Source organism: Populus trichocarpa, chromosome 19, assembly GCF_000002775.5.
Source record: "Populus trichocarpa isolate Nisqually-1 chromosome 19, P.trichocarpa_v4.1, whole genome shotgun sequence".
Taxonomy (NCBI): Eukaryota; Viridiplantae; Streptophyta; class Magnoliopsida; order Malpighiales; family Salicaceae; genus Populus; species Populus trichocarpa.
This window is the reverse complement of record NC_037303.2, coordinates 12,887,477-12,908,545: the sequence shown is the minus strand read 5'-3', so window position 1 is coordinate 12,908,545 and position 21,069 is coordinate 12,887,477. Positions and strand designations below refer to the sequence as shown.

Sequence of the window (21,069 nt, the reverse complement as noted above, 5' to 3'; positions counted from 1 at the left end):
AAGTTAAAAAAAATTCAAATTAAAAGAAAAGATTAAACTACCTTCATATATAATATATCACTAACTTAAATAAATGATAAATGAAATTTTTTCTCTAAATATTACTGGAATCTCTTCTTTTTAATTTATTAAAAAACAATTAGTTATATGATACCAAACACGCCTTTAGTTTTTGAAAATGATTCTCTACTGAAAAAAAAAAGGCATTTAAAAAGAACAATATTGAACATTTAAAAACAAAATAACGAGTTGAGACTAATTTATAATTTTCAAAATCAAAAGGATGAATAAATAAATTTGTAAAATACACAAGGTTTAAATTATATATATTACCAAAGATTTAGCCTGCCAAATCTCAAGCCCAAACGAAATCCAATAAAATCATGGGCTAAAACCGAAACCACATAAAACTTCAAAGCCACGTACACTTTCCAAATCTTTCCCTCCTTTATGAGCTTCCATGGAGATTTCCTCAAATACCAATATCGTCTCCTCCAACTTCTCCAATCTTGTTCAAAACTTCGTGCCCTTGACACAACAAAGCCACTCCATGCACTCACCATTACTATCGGCCCAAACCCAGAGCAATCCACCTTTGTTTACAACAATATTATTTCTTTCTATGCATCATTCAACCAAGTACCAATGGCGCACAAAGTGTTCGACAATATGCCTCAAAGAAACAAAGTGTCTTACAATTCAATTATTAGCTGTTTTAGTAAATATGGTTATTTAGAGGAAGCTTGGAGAACGTTTTGTGAGATGATAGATTGTGGGTTCAGGCCGAATAACTTTACCTTGTCTGGTTTGTTATCGTGTGCGTCAATGGATGTCGGTCGTGGGATTATGTTGCAGGCACTGGCAATAAAGAACGGGTTGTTCTGTAGTGATGCTTTTGTGGGCACTGCTTTGTTGGGTTTATTTGGAAGATGTGGGTGGTTAGATGAAGCATTCCATGTTTTTGAAGATATGCCTAATAAAAGCTTGGTGACATGGAATTCGATGATATCATTGTTGGGGCATCATGGTTTTGTGGAAGATTGTGTTGTTTTGTTTCGCAAGCTTGTTAGGAAAGAGGGTTCTTTGTCTAAATGTTCTTTTGAGGGTGTTTTATCGGGGTTGGTGTGTGAAGAAGATTTGGAATTCGGAGGACAAATTCATGGTTTGGTCATTAAAAGCGGGCTTGATTGTGAAGTTTTAGTTTCGAATTCTCTTATCAATATGTATGCGAGACGTTCAAGCATGTCCCAAGTGGAGAAACTGTTTGAGGAAGTAGATGGTAGGGATGTAGTCACGTGGAACACAATAATTAGTGCCTTCTCAAAAAGTAAGAACCCTGGAAAAGCATTAGAAGTCTTTCTGAAAATGTCTGAGGATGGAATAATGCCTAACCAGACCACATTTGTAAGTGTCATTAACTCTTGCACCAGTTTGCTGGTCCCAATGTGTGGAGAATATGTCCATGGTAAAATAGTGAAAACTGCTCTTGAAACAGATGTTTATTTGGGTAGTGCCTTGGTTGATTATTATGCCAAATGTGGTAAACTGGATAATGCCCATTATTGCTTTCGCGAGATACATCAGAAGAATGTGGTCTCTTGGAATTCTTTGATCCTCGGTTATGCAAATAAATGCTCTTTTGCTTCTGTTTCTTTGTTGCTAGAAATGCTCAAGTTAGGCTTCCGACCTAATGAATTTTCATTTTCTGCTGTTCTTAAATCATCCTTGGTTTTAGAGCTAAAGCAGATTCATAGCCTGACTATAAGATTGGGCTATGAGAATAATGAATATGTATTGACCTCCCTTATTACCTCCTATGGCAGGAATGGTCTCATAACTGATGCTCTGATCTTTGTTAAAGCTTCTGAAACACTACTTGCTGTTGTTCCCGCTAACAGCATTGCTGGAATTTATAACAGATCTGGCCAATACTTTGAGACATTAAAGTTTCTTTCTCAGCTTGAAGAACCAGACACTGTGTCTTGGAACATTGTTATTGCAGCTTGTGCACGCAATGGAAATTACAATGAGGTTTTTGAACTTTTTAAACACATGCGTGTTGCTCAAATGCTTCCAGACAATTACACATATACAAGTCTTCTATGTGTGTGTAGTAAGGTCTGTAACCTTGCTCTGGGAAGTTCTATTCATGGTCTCCTCATAAAGACTAATTTCAGTTATTTTGATATTGTTGTCCGCAATGTGTTAATAGACATGTATGGAAAGTGTGGCAACCTTGAAAGTTCAGTAAAGATTTTTGACAGTATGACAGAGAGAAACCTAATTACATGGACAGCTCTAATTTCAGCCCTTGGAATTAATGGCTGTGCTCAGGAAGCATTAGAAAGGTTTAATGATATGGAATTTCTAGGTTCTAGACCTGATAAGGTTGCTTTTATTGCGGTGCTTACGGCATGCAGACATGGTGCTTTAGTCAGAGAAGGGATGCAGTTGTTTGGTAAAATGAATAATTACCATATTGAACCAGATATGGATCATTATCATTGTTTAGTGGACTTATTGGCTAGGAATGGACATCTTGAGGAAGCAGAGAAAGTGATTTCCTGCATGCCTTTCCCACCAGATGCCCAAATATGGCGTAGCTTTCTTGAAGGTTGCAAGAAACGTAGAAATACTGAGGATCATGCAGTGTGCATAAAGTAAAAGTCAGTTCTTGACATTAGTGCATGCATGCAGAGGATTAAGCCTTCAACATGTAAACTTGAAATTATTTTCTCAAAGGTTCCTTTCGAGACGTTGTGTAGCCTTTGCCTCCAGATAAAGAAAGAGAGTTCAGACACTCTGAATTTCCAAGGCCAATTATTTGTTGGTCATGCTGATTAAATGTGCCAGGTGTGGAGGCCAAATTAACAGTTGGAGAATTACTGAAATGACCCTCTCTTCTCTGCTTATCTCAAGTGTCGCATAGGTCTATATTGGTCATGTAATTTTGTAAATTAACCAATCAGGAGTGTGCATCATCATCCATGAAACTCTACCTTTAAACCTGCATTATCAGAGCCAAACATTGCCCTTAACCAACAGAGATGCCAGTTTGAGCACTTTCTCCTCCTTCAGTTTGTGGCTTTGCATGGCCCACCCTAAGGCTTTCCTATGTTCAATGGTAAAGTCTGTCCCTTGTATGTCAAACTAGGATATTGTAAGATTCCTGCATTCTAAAGCAGTTCGTGATTTGTTTTTTGGAACAACTAGACTAATTCATGATAGTGTCACACAATCTTTGGTGACTCACTTGCATTTCATTCAAACGGTTTGGTCCATAAGTTCTTTATGCAACGGCCTATTCTTGAAGGCTTAGGGTAATGACCATCTCTCTCAGTCATTTCTGCCCTTAAGCACCAAGTATTTTCAATGATGATCCAATGAGCATAAGATCAATTAAGAAAAACAGAATGAAATTCATAGTATCTGTTATCAGCTGGGGGATCTGAAACTATGGCAGGCTGCAAAATATTAAAGCCTCAAGAGCCCATATCAGATGTCCCTATTATGTCATGCAGGACTGAAAAGGAACAGTGCGAGGATTTTGATGCTCCCTCATGATGCATATGATGTTAAGTTGGAACTCTTAAGGTACTATCAAGTTTTTGGGGCATTAAAGCTGTCATAAGTGTTACATTTTTGTGTATTTAAACTCTTCATATGTTGGACATGATGACTTTTTGTCCTTGATTTAATTTTTTCACATTAACCTTCAGTCATTCATTTACATCTTACCTGACTTGTTCCTTTCAAATGCTTATATGCATGCATAGTATATGAGGTTGTTTATACATATTTGTAGGGTAATTGCTATAGTTTGATGACTGTATCTTTTATTATATAAGGTTAGAGGAATTAATCTCCCTAATGTGTAGTAACTGATAGGAATTTCTTTTCAGAAAATCTACTGTATATCTTTCTTTGTGTATGTATTTTACTTTTTTTGCTTTAAGAAAACATAGAAGTTTTATTTCAGTCGCTATATATGTTGAGGTATGGAGCATGTGTTCATGAACAGGCAGCCAAAAGTACAAGTAGAGGAAAGGATTACAACAGTGAGGTCTTATGGTCATATCAAAAACATCCTTAAGTTGCTGCTTAGGAAAGAGATATAAGATAGATGTTAAGACAGCATTAGAGAAAGACTTTTGAAATGTAGTGCTATTGAAGTCATTTGCATCATAGCTTATAAGATAACTACAAAATTGAAAGGAAGATCTATAAGACTGACCATATGAACATAACATGCATGTCAAGAATCAAGATGGATAAAAAGTTGCTTGAACAATAAAAAAAAAAAAAAGATTAAGAAATTCTAATCTATCAATACACACATTCACAAAGTGAAGGTGATATCAATTGGACAGCTAAATAACATAATACGAATAAGATTGCTTGGGTATACATAATGTAAACATTTGGTTGTGTGACTGTTGTAATATCATGGTACTGACAAAAAACATTTGTTGGTTTGAAATCAAACAAACTATTGATTTTTTATTACCTTATGATGAAAATGTTTCTTTAAACTAATAGTGGAATAAGAGTATTTATGTGATATTTTTTGATATCTGAGATTAAGATTTAGTTGAAATACAATACATGATCTGATTTAAAGCATGAGGGGGGATTAAAAGGTTCCATAAAGAATTTTTGTACTCTAAACAGGCTTGTTGTTTGAAGACTTAATTTTATTTATTTAAGTCATTTAATAACTAGGAGAAAATGTTCTGCAGGAAGAGAACAACAAAATACGAAGAAGAAGAAGAAGAAATTTGAAAGAAAAATTTCACATGCTTTAGACAACAGAAAAAGTTTTTTCTGCTTAAATGGTAGCTGATATTAACAAAACAGGAAGAGAATGTGGGTTGGCAGGCGGGGAGGTCCTATAAAGATACTCATGAAAAAAGGTTAGAACCTTTAAATTATTTACTTGAGCACTTAGCACTTAAGGTTGATCATTTGACGTGGATATGATTGTAATAGAACTCTATTTTGAGATTCACCTCTGCCTAGTTGTGTCCTGAAATGGATTCTGTCCAGATTCCACACCTTTGGGCATAATTATCATTGAAATGATAATTAGGACAATGGAAATGCTGTCCCCTCACCATTTGGAGAGATACTCTGAAAAATATGTCAGAGTCAAATACATGTGTAAATAGGTATTTCACCCATTCCTATTCCTATCCAACACTGAATTAATAACCTACGCATAAAGTAAAGTCTTTGAATATGAAGAAAACAAAAATTTTATTGACAATTACTTGTTTGGTCAGAAGAGTTCTCCGAATATTCTGGTCTTAGATTAGTGATTAATTTCCATGTTTTGATTTTGGAATCCCGATAATGAATCAAGAACAGAGGATTGGCTCATTCCAAGAAAAAAAAAGGTGGGAATTTTCCTTAAGTAATTGAAATAAATGAAAAATAGAGTGACTACAAAAACAAATATGTTTAATGGGATTTGTTTTCCTCCTACCCTGAATATCGAATTATTGTACCTGACTGAATGTGTTCAAGTGTTATCGTAGGTCAAGCTCTTCAATGCAGAGATGAAATTGTGGATGTGGTCCATCACGTCCAAAATTGTCCATTAAGCTGTTTAAACTTAAAAGTGCATCTATTGGCAAGTTTTGATGCTACCCGTTTTTAGTGGAAGAGGGAAGCAATGGGGAGTCGCTCTTTTGATAGTGGTTTAAGGTGATGGAAGACCACATGCATTGCAAGATTATCTTATTTAAAGAGGAGAGAGCATTTTGCTAAAGGGTATGTTTCTTTTCCAAGGATTTTCCATGATAATCATAAAGTAAAACAAAACAAAATATAGTGAACTTTTTTTTTTTTTTTTAATCTCCACCAGCGTTCACCATTCCTTTCTTAATCCTATAAATAGCAGCTCTTGGGTGGAGCTACAAGCCACCTGTCTTCTGTAAGAGATTCCGCACCCTTCCTAGCCAAACCAAATCCTTAGCTATAAATTTAATAGCTTGCGGGAGTGAAGAAAAAACATAGCATTGTTGCTCTCTGCTTTGCTAGCTATTCTAACAAAATGAACAGTACTCGTGACATATAGCGAGTACTGTAGCGGTCCTCAGTTGTTGATGATTGGTGGCGCGAGAGAGAAAATTGGGCAATGTTGTTCACGGGAAAAAGAAGGCAAAGGAAGTATTGTGGTGCCTAGGACACCAAATGGGGGTGGAGAAGCTAAAGAGGAAGAAGTCTGGGATCTAACTTTGATTATTTTCTGTCTTTTCATTCTCTCAAAACAACCCTCAAAATCGTTTTCAAAAGTGTCGTTCGTCTCTCTTTTTCTCATACCCTCTAATGGTGATTAATTTACTTTTTTTTTATTAACCCTCAAAATCCCTTCATTGTTTGCTCAGTTAGGGTTTTATTGTACTGATTTTGTCACTTGATCTGATCAATTATTTGCTCAATTGGGTTTTTTTTTTAATCTATTAGAATTTTGATTAATTTTTCAAGCTTTACAGCTGTAGGGAAGAATGATTTGTTTTAGTACTAAAGTTGTTGTTCATCTTCTCCTCAACGTTTTCTCGTAATTAACTAAACTCTCCCTCGCAAGTAACTAAAATCTCCCCTACTTTGTTTTCTTCTTCGCTTTTGTCCCTTTGTTTTAATTAAGATTGTCAATTTTATTCTGTTTTGTTTGGAATACCAAAATATTTCATACCAATTTAAAAAACAGAACAAAACAGAATAATTTCATCTCATTTTAAATCTCGATCCGTTCCGGTTTTGAAAATTCATTGAATCAAATTGAACCCGGTTTAATTTAATTAATTAAATCATCCAGGTATAAAAAGCTTTTTTTCATTACTATTTGATATTAATAATAATATTAAAAATTATTATTACTATTTTCATTAACAATGATATTAATTTTTTAAAATTAGATTTATCACTAATATACATGGTTTATATTCATGTTGTTTTTTTCATGTTTATACTTTGTAGGAATTTGAGCAAAACAAGGGATGCTTTAGATCTCATTAGCCTTGATAACATTGACTTAGCTTTATATTTAAAATATTTGTGTTAAAACATTTTACTTTCATAATATTTTGATATTTTGTTTAAGTTGAATTATTTTAAGTTAAAGATCTATTTAATCTTGACTATTTAGAAATATTTTAAATTTTATTTATTTGACATTGTGTTTGTATTGTATAATTTATAATTAATTTATCTTGAATTTGAATTATATTTGTTGAATTATATATATATATATATATATATATATATATATATATATATATATATAAACTAAACAGTACAACCCTGAAACGGCACGCCGTATCACTATGAAACTAAAACATGTCATTTCAATTGAGAAAACAAAACACTTATCAAAATGGAATTGACAACCTTGGTTATAATACATTGGTCAGCTGCGCGGCTCCCATTTTTTTTCTATTTTACTACTTTTGATCATGTATCTTTCAACTCACTGTGTTTTGAAGTAGGTGTTTCTTATTAAATTGAAGGAATTCATTTATGTTAATCTAGAATAATTATTTGTGGGCTTCATTTCTTGGGGTATCTTGAATTTCAGAATGGCCACTGCTGTGTTTCACCAAGCCTTAGGGGCAGCTCAGTCCCATCAACACCTCCAGAACTCTGGCTCTCATTATGAACTTGTCAATGCTTCGGTGAAACTGATAGGTTTTAAGGTTGACAGTGGACTGCCAAGAAGAGGGAGTTGTAGTTCTTGTAAGAGGAAATTTGGTGTTCTTCAAGAATCAAGCCTAAGCTTCTCAAACTTAAGTGGTTCAACCAGTTTCATATCCCCCAAATCACAGCACTGATGAGTTGCGAAAGAAATAAGTGTGCTTGTTTCATTTTGAAAGCTTCTTTTGGGGCTCGAAAGGGTAGGAAAAGAAGCATGTAATGATGAAAGTAACTTCCTTTAATATGTACTTTGTTGTGATTCATATCTTTTTTAACAACACTGAATTAGTGTCATATCTGCTCTAGCACTACGCTCATATTCTCGTGTGGTTTGTGGGCGGAGTGGCACCTCCACTAAGATTACATAGTTTTTTTTTTTATCCTCATTTTAGCATCTAAAATTTCTAATAGCTGGAGGTGATGAAAGAACAAGAATTCCCATCCTTCAGTGGTGTGGAGTTCATAGAAACCCTTCCTGGGGGCAGAGTAGCTTTGTTTTTCCATCAAAATTTTGATCATCATAACTTCTTCAAGTCTTTCATTATATATTTTTGTATCTATTTTGTGCATTGATTTGCATATGTGAGTAGAGAATCTCATAATGGTTAAATGAAGTGTAAGTAAATATATATTAAATAAGCACTTAATTTAAAAATTTTATTTGTTAAATAAGATCTATTTTATTATATTCACTAAATGTGTAAACTCTCTAAGTTGCAAAAGACTAAGGAGAAGGCCTCGAAAATTGTTTGTTGTTAATCTCCCTTCAACAAGCAAACACAGAATTGAGAAATTGGAATGTCTATTACCTTGTAATTAACCGCCACGCGTGCATGGACACATCCAATTTGAAACGGATGTTATAACAATTAGTTTGAATATAAAACTTGGGAACATTTGATTCAACCATAGTTCTGAAACTGGCTTGTCTATGACCTAGCTCAAGGTTGAGTTATATGTTGGGTGGGGGCAATTTATGGGTAAGTGGGTTGACTTGGGTCAATTATTTTTTCATTCAAACAACATTGTTTTCGACAGTTTTTATTTTTAAATAAACTGAAATTATATTATTTTTTAAAAAAAGTGACCTGCCTCACCTTGATTATAGATTGATATGCCATGTTACACGTGTTTGACTAAGTCAACTATATAGATGATTTTGAACAAAACCTAACCTTATCTAGACTCGATGATAGGTTTGTAGATCAACAGGTTAATCTAGTTTTGTAACTATAGATTTAGCAAAAATGTATCAATGACTTTGTGTTTTTAATCAAGGTAATAAATAATTCAACTAATAATGGAATTTGTATACAGTTGCAGTTAACTATTCAATCCACAAAATGATTATCTTCGTGGTAAGTAATTATGGTGGATCTTCACTTCATCTTTGACTAATGAAGCTGATGGATTAAGACTTATTAGTAATTTCAAACATTTTTTTTGTTATGCTTTAGCTTAAATTTAACAGGTTCAAAAAAATCATCCAAGACCTAAAAAACCATTGTCACAAGCTACTTATTTAGGTCCAACTATCTATGGGCTTAGCTCCAAAGCAAAGCCAACTAGAATAGGCTTAACTTAGGTGCAGAGCCTAGTGTTTATGGGTGCAATGCCCAACTCTCTAGTGTGCTTGGATACAGTGCCTATTGTTTATAGGTGCCAACGCGCCCAGCTCCCGTGGACCTAAGCAACACACCTAGGCTTATTTGTGGTTCCTAACGAGCTCAAGACATATGCCTTAGCCCAACACTTCGAGCCTAATTTTTTCGAGGCCCCTCACAGGTCTCATTATGAATTATTTACTAAACCAACACATTTTATATTTTATTCTTCCTACACTTTTAGGTGTATAAAAATTTCTCATGGCCTACCACCTCTTCATCTCATTAATGTTTGTATAAAAAATATTTATTCATTATTAATGCATGTGTAATGAATATTTATTCCTCATTAATGATATAAGGACAAAATTACTCTTCATCCTTTTCACCTGAACAAAAAGATTCATGGGTTATAAATACCTCATGTACCACTCAAGTAAAAGATTCACAACCTCTTAATTCTTCATATATGTGCTTATATATTTTAAAAGCATCTACGTCTAAAATACCATTGCACTCTCTCTCACTACAAATGTACTTATTTAAGCATTTAAGAATTTTTTATCCATCACAGAGGATCTTTTGCAGGTATTTGGCTTTCCATATCAAGCTACTAGCCACCTTGGTTTACCAGGTACTAAGTACCAGTCATCTTGGCCTTCCACATCAAGCTACCAGCTACCTTGACTAGAAAGATTGAATTAAATTGCTAGAACTAAGTGATTAACCTACTATTCAAGACATAAGTCTTATTTCTAAATACATTAAGTTTTTTCGTGCATCATCGTAAGCCTATAAATAATTTAATATATATGTTTTCCAACTACCTAAATGAATATAAGCCTATTGTCTTAAGATATATTCATTTTCCTTTGGTCAATGCTTTTTTAGTTTCTTAATTGATCACAACTACAACATAAATGAAATGAAATGTTAGGTATTACAAGAATAAGCTTTTTTATCATAATTAATTCCTTAAAGGAAGAAAATTGAATGCAAGATTAGGAATTTAAATTTGATTTTGATATTTCCTCTCCATCTTCCTTTTTCTTTTTTATATTTTTATGTTTTAAGGGATATATATATCTTTATACTAGTCATATGTGTATAAAAGCATTTCTCTAATATCTTTTTTAGAAAAAAAAAACCGATTATGTGATGTCTTATATGGAGAGATTGAATAAGATAGGGATGAGCAAAAAACATAAAAACTCAATTAAATCAAGAAAATAAAAAAAAAATTGAAAAAATCAACCGATAAAAAAAAATTCAGAATTTGGTTTTGATTTTAAAAATATAAAAATAATTGAATTAGACCAAACCAAACTGGTTTAATTAACACTTAAACTACTTAAAAAAACAGATATAAATATTAATTTTTCTTCTAACCTAAATCAAGCCCACATTCTCATAAACAGTCCCCTTAAACTTTCTCTTTCTCTGATCGATTTCTATTCTAATCCTAAATCAAAGCAATAAACAACCCCCCAAGTTTTCTCTTTCTCTTATGTCTCTCTACTACTAGTATAGAAGAAGATCTATGAACCTGGAGAATAGTTTTTCTCTTTCTTCTTGACAAAAATAGGTAACAATAGTTTTTATCTTTCTAAGTTCTTCTACATGTTTATTTTTTTGTTCCTAGAGAATTCACCTACCAAGTTTTGTTATCCATCTTTTGTGCTATCAATTTTGAATTTTTTGGTTGTGGGCTTAATTTTATATAATATTTTTGAATTTTCTATGTTGTAAATCATTGATTAATTATTTTGTAAATCAAAATATAAAATTTATCCCATTGGCTACTAAAAAAATGAATTTGTTTTGTGTTGTGTTGTAAGTCATTCATTCATTAATTTTTAAATTATTGATTAATTATTTTATTTGTTTTATTGCTTGTTTGAAAGCATGAGAGGTTTCATTGCTTGAGGTAATTATAGAGAACAATTTTGTGCAAAAAAATTATCCATTTATTTGCATGAATTATTTATGGCCTTAATTCCTGTAAAATATGATAGGGTAAAACTAATTTGTTAGGGACGTTAATGAAATTGTTTGGTTTTGCCATTTTGTTTTTACAAAATAATCTAAACTGAGCATAAGAAAAATTATTTGATTTGAACCCGTTTCAGATTGATTCTGATTCTAAAAAAAATAATTTGAATATTTTTTTAAGTAAAAACTAAACCAAAATAAAAATACCCACCTCGTAAGATAAAAGAAAAGTTACTATACTTATATGTAATAAATAATATTTTTTTAATAGTGGAGACAAGTGGCCTAATTCAGTGTTGCATTTATAGGCTTAGAAGTTATTCAATTGTGCCTCTCCCATCATGTTTTAGATATTAAAAATGGTATTAGAGCTGATCCTAGCTTAATGTGGGCAGTGAATGTTACATGGTACAAATTGATATGCTCAGGGTGGGAGCCACATCTTGAATGTGAGGAGCCACCTCTAGAATTCAACACTTCATAGAGCTCAATCTTATATTATAATTATAATTATGATGTGATGGGTACATCACACTCTTAAACTAGAAAGACACGATATCCCATGTTCAACATCTAAAGATTATGAGAATATTGGATGAGATAAAATGAATGATTAATGGAATTATATGTAATAATGAATACTTCTTTTGGGTAATAAAGATAAGAGGTTCAATTCAATGTTACACTTGTAAACCTAGAAATTACTGAGTTGTGCATCAAGCCATTCTTGTCGAGCTTATGCCATTCAACATATTTGCAAATTTTTTTTTATTTACGTGGGTGTCCGGGTCAGCTTGTGCGCACCACGATTAATCCCACGGCCCACTGAACACCCTGCAAACCCAGTGGGCAGGTAAGGCACCGCGGGGATGACAGACGTGCACATGAGGGCTCGAACCCAGGAGCAGTGGAAAGAGACAAGCTCCTCCCACCGCTAGGCCAAGACCCTCATTGCCATATTTGCAATATTTGCATGCTCTTTAAATGGCCTGTAATAGATAAGTTGGGTTCTTATTTTAGATCAAGAGTACTATTTATGATATAGGGTTTAATGCCTCTTGTTTTAACCTTACATCTTCTTTTGTTAAGAGATTATTAAACCATACAATCAAAACAAACTCTCAAACCAATAATATGATGCTCATAGTTGCCACTTATCCAACATAATCCAGTGGACATATGAATTAAAATCCTAAGCTCCATGTTATTGGTAGTGCACCACTCAAGTGATTTAGGTTATTGGTAATGTACCATTCAAGTTTATTATAAAACTCATGTCGTAATAAGTTTTTCACCTTTTATTTTCTAATATATTTTTAAGATGATAAATAATTAAGAAAAAATAAAAAAAAATAGGGAGGGAAAGAGCAAAAACGACAAACAAGCAAAGAAATAAGAATAAAAATAAATATAAGAGTGTAAGTCCATTTCCAAAACAACTAAAAGATAAGTAGATGAGGAGATAATCGATAAAAAAAGATGGAAAAAAATAAGCAAAGAATGAGCTATATAGACTAGGTACGTAGAACAAGAAGAAGAGGAGAATACACTAAGAAAAAGGAAGCAAAAGAATCACTAGAAACAGTAGAGAGAAGAAAACTAAAGAGACATAAAAAAATTCATGTGAGATAAAAAAAACATGGAAACAAATGAAAAAAAATGCAGAGCGAAAAAGAGAGAGTTTGACAAAAAAAAATGAAAAAATCATAGCTCTCATTTTTTTCTTCCATCTTCTTACTTGGTGTTTGAACTCAAGAAGATATTGTTTAAAAGAAAATCTCTCATTGCTAAACTGAGTATTTAAAAATATCAGTTTAAAAAAGAGATTGTTGAGATATTAGTTTAAATCCTAGTCTAAGTAGAAATCTTTGATTAAAAAAAATTGTGATTAGAATCCTTGTTGGCACATGATAGTTTGAGCTTATAATCTCTCTATATAAGAACAAATATATTCAAAATTTGTGTGAATACATGAGTGTTGAATCAATCAAGAGAGGTTAAATAGTTGTGTGTTTAATTTTTTAACACTCTACAAGTTTGGTGCGGGATATGGTGGCAATTGGGTTTGTTGTGATCCATGTCTGGTTCTTGGCCTGATAGATTGATTTGTTGGTAGATCGAGGCGACATTGGTGGAAATGTCACAGTACTTCTAAAAATATCTATTGTTTTGAAATCAAACAAAATTAATTTTTAATCACCTTATGATGAAAATGTTTATGTAAACTATTAGCAAAACACAAGTATGTATGTGATATTTTGTAATATATGAGATTAAGATTTAGTAGAGATACAATGCATTATCTGATTTAGAGGCTGGAGGGGGGTAAAAAGGTTTCATAAATAATTTTTTAAGTCTCAACAAGCATGTTATTTGAAGTTTTAATTTTATTTTTATTGTTTTGAATGATAGTCATTTATGAACTAGAAAAACATGTTTTTCGTGAAGAGAATAGTGTTGGAAGAAAATTAGTATGGTAGAAGTTTATAAACAACAATGCAATAAGTAAAACTAAAAAAAACAAGAAAAAGATTTGAGAGGAAGGTAATCTCATTAAGTGTTTTTCTTTTGTGTATTATCTCTACATTTATATTAATTATGGTTTTAATTACATGTCCATTTATAGACCTCAAGTTCTAGATAAATAAAAAATTAAATAATTCAAAGAAAATTTTAATTTGAACATGAAATATATTTTATCAATTTAATCGATCAACCATTTACTGAATCAGTTTATCAATTCATTTAATTTAACTAATTGCTCTATTATAACCGGTCATCCGAGTTAATTAATTTTTAGTAAATTTGGTTTACTTTCAACAAACATCGCCTCTTTTGAAAGATAGTAATTTATGAACTAGCGAAAGAAAAATTTCACATGCTTTAGACAGAAAAAGATTATCCTGCTTAAATGGATAAGATTGAAAAAACAAGGAAGAGAATGTGGGCTGGCCGACGGTGAGTTCCTACAGAGATACTCGTAAAAAGAGGATAGATTTAAATTATTCACTTGAGCACTTGGCACATAAGGTTAATCATTTGACGTGGATAAGATTTAATATATAAAAATGTATTTTAAGATTGCCCTCTGCCTAGTTTTGTCCTGGAATGGATTTTGTCCAGATTCTCCACATTCAGGCATAAAAAATATTATCATTGAAATGATAATTAGGATAATGGAAATGTTGTCCCCTCACCATTTGAATAAATACCCTGAAAAATATATGTCAGGGTCAAATTCATATGTGGCGAATCGATCGACTCAGGAAACTAGAGTAACTACAAAACAAATATGCTTAATAGGAATATTTTTCCTCCTGCCTGGGAACGGCCCTTCGAGGGTCTTCTTGGCGTCAAACAGTAGACTCGAAACTGGTAAGAAAAGAATCTAACTATTTAATTAAAAAATAGCATTTTTTTTCCTCCCCTGATTATCAAATCATTGTACTTGACTGAATGTGTTCAGGGCGTTTGTGTAGGTCAAACTCCTCGGTGTAGAGATGAAATTGTGGATAATACTCCCCATATGCTTATGGTCCACCACGTCCAAGATTGCCCATTAAGCTGTTTGAACTCTGAAGTGCTTCTATTGGCTGGTTCTGATCTATCCATTTTCAATGGAAGAGGGAAGCAATGGGGAGTCTTTTTTTCTTTTTTTTGTTAGTGGTTTAAGGTGATGGAATACCGACAAGAATTGCATAATCCTCTTATTTAAAGTGGAGAGAGCCTTCTGCTAAAGGGTATATGTCTTTTCGAGGATTTTCCATGATACATAATAATAAAGTAAAACAAAACAAAATATAGCGACTTTTTTTTTTTAATCTCCACTAGCATTCGCATTACCTTTCTTAATCCTATAAATAGAAGCATTTGGTTGGAGCTACAAGTCATCCTGTCTTCTGTAAGCCCTAGCCAGCTTCCCCTTTCATCTCTCTTTTTTTTCCGATAAAGGATAGGGTTTGAATCCAATATCCTTTTTCTCTAAACTGCCAGTACGTTAAATGGCTAACATTCCAACAGCAACTAGAGTTTTGGTTGTATTATTGGTTGTGTTCATGATGCTCATGAGGTTTGAGGCGGCACCAATCCACACACTAAAGGAGCTCGACAAACGCCTTCTTTTAAGTAAAGTACTAAATGCCAAATCTAGAATGGAGTTTCATGGACGACGGATGTCCATCTCGGAATCAGCTACTGATAGATTGTCACCTGAAGGACCAAATCATGAACATCACTCCCATCCCCCGGGAAACCCTTAACAAAACAGCGCTATACAGAAGCTATCACGTTTTGGTTGCAGATATATGTTTTCTGTTCTATATATATATATATATATATATCAAGGAATATATATACTGAAAATAAGAAAGAGAATAAGTGGTGCTTTCTAGCTGCACCTCTAGACTGCTATGTATGATCCAGCAACCAAGAACTTGCACGAGTTGTGAAAGCTTCTACTGGGGCTCGAAAGGATAGGAAAAGAAACATGTAATGCTGAAAGTTACGTCCTTTAATATGTACTTTGCCTGTGATGATGTTGTGATTTATATCTTTTTTCACAGAAATGAAATAGTGTCATATCTGCTCTAGCACGACGCTCATATTCTCTTGTGTGGTTTGTGGCTGCTGCATGCACCCTGTGGAGTGGCACCCCCACCAAGATTACATGGTTTTTTTTTTTTAATACTCACTTTAGCATCACAAATTTCTAGTAGCTAGAGATGATGAGAGAACACGAATTTTAATCCTTCAGTTGGGTGGAATTCGTCTTATTTTCTTGGAGAACAGCTACATTAATTATGATGAAAGTAAACCAAATTTCAATTATGAAAAATAAAGGAATGAGTTTATTGGTTAAGAATTAGTCGCCAGCTAGAATAAGTTGAATCGGTCGACTGGTTCAGTCAGCAAAATACAATTTCTGATCAGATTAAGATTTTCTTGTATTAGTTTAATTCCTTGATTATTTAGGAACTTATAAAGCTTATAATTCAGCATTATAAAGCAGTACAAAAAGAGAGAGAATAGCTAAGAGAGAAACACTTAATAAAAGTATACATTCCTCTCAATCTTCTTCTTGTTCTTGAATATTTTTACTTTGCATTACTATTTTTTATCTTATACAACACTCATCTTTCTTCCAATAAGCGGTATCAGAGCTTATGTTTGATTATTTAACATGGCCAGTCAAAACTTTTCACTTCAAATCCTAGCTTATAGGAAGATTAACAACAAACAACTTTTGAGGCCTTTCTCCCTAGTCTTTTGCATGAGAGAGAGTTTACATATATGATGTTTAGTGAATATAATTAAACCATGTCTAAATATCTTATTTAATAGTTTAAACTATTTAAATTGAGTGATTGTTTAATACGCGCGCACACACACTAAAACTTCATTAACTATTATAAGATTTTTTTTACTCACATAAGCACCTCAATGCACATAATACATATAAACATGTAGAAATATAATAAAAGACTTAAAGAACTTATGATGATCATAATTTTGATAGAAAAACCAAAGCTTGATTGTCCCGGGAAATGTTCATATAAACTCAAGAGACATGTCAAGTAATTATATATGATCCTTAGTTTTTGAAGTCTCAATAGTTTAGATTTTGCAATTTAAAATCATGGATAAACCTTTTACAGTATTTAATAATTTGAGAACTGTTGATAATGAGAAGCTTATTTACTTTCCTTTCATGAATTCATGTGGGACACTAATTTGTTAAAAAAAAATAGATGTGGTATAAGGTCAAAAACAATAATGTAAAGTAAAAAACTTAAGAACAAGAAGAAAATTGAGAGGAAGATATATTTTTATTAAGTGTTTCTCTCTAAACTCTCTTAGTTATTCTCTCATTTTGTACTGCTTTATAATGCTGATTTACAAACCATTTTATAGGCATAAAGTCTTAGACAATCAATAAATTAAACTAATACAAGGAAATTCTAACATGAACAGGAATTGTATTCTTATGATTGAATCGATTGACCGTTTTTAAACCGGTCAACCGATTCAACTTAATCTAGTTGGTCAACTAGTTCTTAACCGGTAGACCGGTTCCTCTATTTTTCATAACCAAAATATGATTTCCTTTCAACATCCCCCCTTAAATTTAATTTCTTTATAACTCCCAACACATCTCGAATCTTGATAAAAACGTCATATTTGTGTGGCTTTGTGAAGATATCCGCAATTCGGTCTTGTGTTTTCACATACTTGATTTCAACTTTCTTGTTTGCAATGCAATCTCGTGAGTAATGAAATCATGTGTCAATATGCTTACTTCTATCATGAAATATCAGATTCTTTATTAATACAATGGATGATAAGTTGTCCAAATAAATGGTAGCAAGCTTCTCTTGTGGCATTCATAATTCTTTCAATAATCTCTTTAGCTATATGGAATGACAAACACATGATGTAGTAGCTACATACTTAGCTTCACATGTTGATAAAGTGACTATAGATTATTTTTTTAAACTCTATGTGAATGTCGTGTCTCCTAAATAGAAAAAAAACTCGTAATGCTCTTTCTATCATTCATATCTCTAGCCTAATCACTATTATTGTCGCACGTGTGCAGCGTTAACAGGCAATCACAAAATTGACAAGTTGGAATGTCTGATTACATTATAATTAATTTGCACCCACAAACAAACGATCCAATTTGAAATGAATGTTATAACAATTGGTTTGAATATAAAATTTGAGAACATCATATTCCACTATGGTTTTGAGATTTGATCCATAACTTAGTCGAAGGCTAGATCATGGATTAAACAAGTTAGTGGGTTGACTCAAATTAATTATTTTTTTTATTTAAAATGACATCATTTTAAATAAATGTTTTTCAAAAAAATTGAAATGACATTTAAATTTTTTTTTGATTAGGTCTCACCTTGGTTATAAGTTAACTTGTTAGATCATCCGTATTTTGACTAGATCAACTACATAAAAGATTTTAAAAAAAACTTGGCTCAATCCAAACACACATGAGGTCGGTAGGTTAGCAAATATTTTAGGTACTAACCTAGGTTTCATGACAACGAAGTCAACATAAAGTTATATCAATGACTTTGTATTTTAAATCAAGGTAGTAAATAATTCACCTAATAATGAGATTTGTATGCTCTCACAGTTAACTACTCATTCTGCGCAATGATTGCCTTCATGGTAAGTAAATGTGGTGAATTTTCACTTCATCTCTAACTAATGTAAGCCTATAAATAATTTAATATATATGTTTAACAACTACCTAGATGAATATAATCATATTGTTTAAGGATATATTCATCTTCCTTTGGTCAATACTTTTTTAGTTTCTTAATTGATTACAATTTCAACGTTAACGAAATGAAATATCAAATATTTTATGAATAAGCTTTTTAATAATGATTAATCCCTTTAAAAGGAAGAAAATTGAAAGCATGATTAAGATTTTAAATTTGATTTTGGTATTTTTACTCCATCTCGTGGATACAATTAATATCTTTTATATTTCATGAATAAGCTTTTTGATCATGATTAATCCCTTAAAAAGGAAGAAAATTAAAAGCATGATTAGGATTTAATTTAAATTTGATTTTGATATTTTCACTCCATCTCATGGATACAATTAATGTCTTTTTTTTAGATTTTTGATGATATATCTTCCAACTCTCTATCTCTACATATAGAAAAAAAAGAACAACTAATGACTCAGAAAATACAAAAAATTTAATAAGAAAAAAAAGTTGTATATATAAACTTTAAATTCATAATTTTATTCTCTTAAGATAAGTCTAATAATTTTTGCCTCTAGCATGAGAAATTGGAAGTGAATCACCAGGTATAAGTATTAACCTTGTCCAATTGAGCAACATCATGAGTCATATGACCTATTACGCTAATATCTATATACCAGAAGTTAAACTATCATTCAATAGACAAGATGTGAATACTTCCGCTAAATTTATTGATTCTGAGGGACAAGACTATCAATAATGGCATAAGGATACATAATAACCATCAGCACGATATGTTTGGCATCGAATAGGGTGATGTTGATTGTTACAAAAACCTATTCCACGACCACCATAAAAATCTCAGCCATCTCCACAACCAGAGTTTAGACCAGAAGTATTACGAGATGTAGGGGAAGTAGCAAGGAAGCTTGCATAAGAAGATGACTCTAATGAACAAATAAAGATTTCATCATTTTCATCCTTTGGAACAATTTTAGTAAATGATGGAAGAGGTGAAATTGACAGCTGAGTGGTATAAAGTGTAGAGAAATCAGAACCAAGATCACGCAAATACTAATGAAGTTTATCGAGGTCATTAACAGGTCTTCCTATAGCAACCAACTTGATCACATACAACTTTGAATTCTCAGGAAAGCTTTACAACACTACGTGAGTTTTTCTTCATATGTTACAGGTCATCTTTGAGACGTAGCTCATGAGATTTGACATGATGATTGAAAATGGTCTCCAACATAGACCAAACTTCATGAGAGGAAGGTAATCCAACCACAACAGACATGGCTTCCTCAGTTAAGGAAGAAAGTAGAAGACTAGGCACAAGTTCGTCCATTTGTTACCACTCAACAACTTCTTGATTTTCAGAACCAGAAGCATCAATTGCAGGAGGCATAGCAATTAAATCATCAACATATCCAAAGAGATGTTGGGACTACAATAGTGAAAGTACTTAACTACGCCAAAGAAAATAGTTAGAAAAAGATAATTTAATGGCTTGAAGATGTATCATAGTGTTGAAGGACAATGAGTGTTAAAGAATAATATAAATCATATCCTGAGACCTCACCTAACAGGTTAAACTATTGAGTTGAGATGGTTCTTTGACATGGTATCAGAGCCTTGATGACCAAGCGGTCACGAGTTCGAATCTCACCATCCCTATTTATTTGATAAAAATTAAGCACAAGGTAAAATGAGTTTGTGCAAGTTTTAAACCCAAAGGGCTTTCACTTGAGGGGGTGTGTTAAAGAATAATATAAATCATATCCTGGGACATCACCTAACAGCTTAAGTTATTGAGTTGAGATGATTCTTTGACAATAAGGAGAATGATGTATTAGAGGCCATAGAATCAAAGGATGTGAATCCATAAGAGTGCTCTGATACTATGAAAAGATTTTAAAATCACCATGTAACTTTTGTTGTGGTGCTCTAATCTTATAAATTGGAGTTACAGAGTTATAGATATAGCAAAACACATTTAAATAAATACAAATGTAAATATAGCTATCTATGGTTATCTCCATACAAACATAACCTGAAGAGGATTTTGTTGATCCTTCTTTAATAGAGTCTTGTGTAACTCTATTATTTCTTTTAAATCAAATCGTTTGGATATTTATGACCAGAGAAATATCATTTGGATATATCCACTAATTAGACATTCATGCACGCCGAAAGTTTAAATGCCTGCCTAAACTAGGTGTCAAAGCTTTTTCCCCTGGGCAATAGTGGTCGAAAAGTATGTGCTGACCCTTCAAATCAAGGGATGATTTCCTTGTCTGCAGTGCTGCTCGTGTGCGCATGAGTGGAAGACAGAGAGATCAGTATTTAGAATCTTGATGCTTCAATGGTGATAGAGGCCGGGTAATTAAAATACTGTTGTATTCCAATACGGATAGCTGGCTTTTCCAGGTGATTGGTTTCTGAGTTTATCTTTAAATCTCAAAGATTTCTATCCTGAAAGAAAAGTATGTTTTGATTTTATACATGAATTTGTCAACCCTCAAAAATTACCTTCACAA

The 21,069-nt window shown here is 32.5% G+C and overlaps 1 protein-coding gene across 2 annotated transcripts; it reads left to right on the top strand.

Moving 5' to 3' along the window:
• The first annotated feature begins 354 nt into the window (after positions 1 to 354).
• On the top strand, positions 355 to 8,012 carry LOC7467460 (pentatricopeptide repeat-containing protein At3g58590). Of its 2 annotated transcripts, XM_024590989.2 has the most exons (4): positions 355 to 3,594; positions 4,740 to 4,913; positions 5,538 to 5,772; positions 7,580 to 8,012. In XM_024590989.2, the coding sequence occupies exon 1, from the start codon at positions 451 to 453 to the stop codon at positions 2,662 to 2,664; it is 2,214 nt and encodes a 737-aa protein (XP_024446757.2). In that variant the 5' UTR covers positions 355 to 450; the 3' UTR covers positions 2,665 to 3,594; positions 4,740 to 4,913; positions 5,538 to 5,772; positions 7,580 to 8,012. The 2 variants fall into 2 exon arrangements, with proteins under 2 accessions (XP_024446757.2, XP_052305275.1); XM_052449315.1 differs by lacking the exon at positions 5,538 to 5,772.
• Positions 8,013 to 21,069: the final 13,057 nt, after the last annotated feature.

What these genes read in the sequence shown, in the direction of transcription:
- LOC7467460 (XM_052449315.1), top strand. Translation starts at nt 451, where the DNA reads ATGAGCTTCCATGGAGATTTCCTCAAATACCAATATCGTCTCCTCCAA.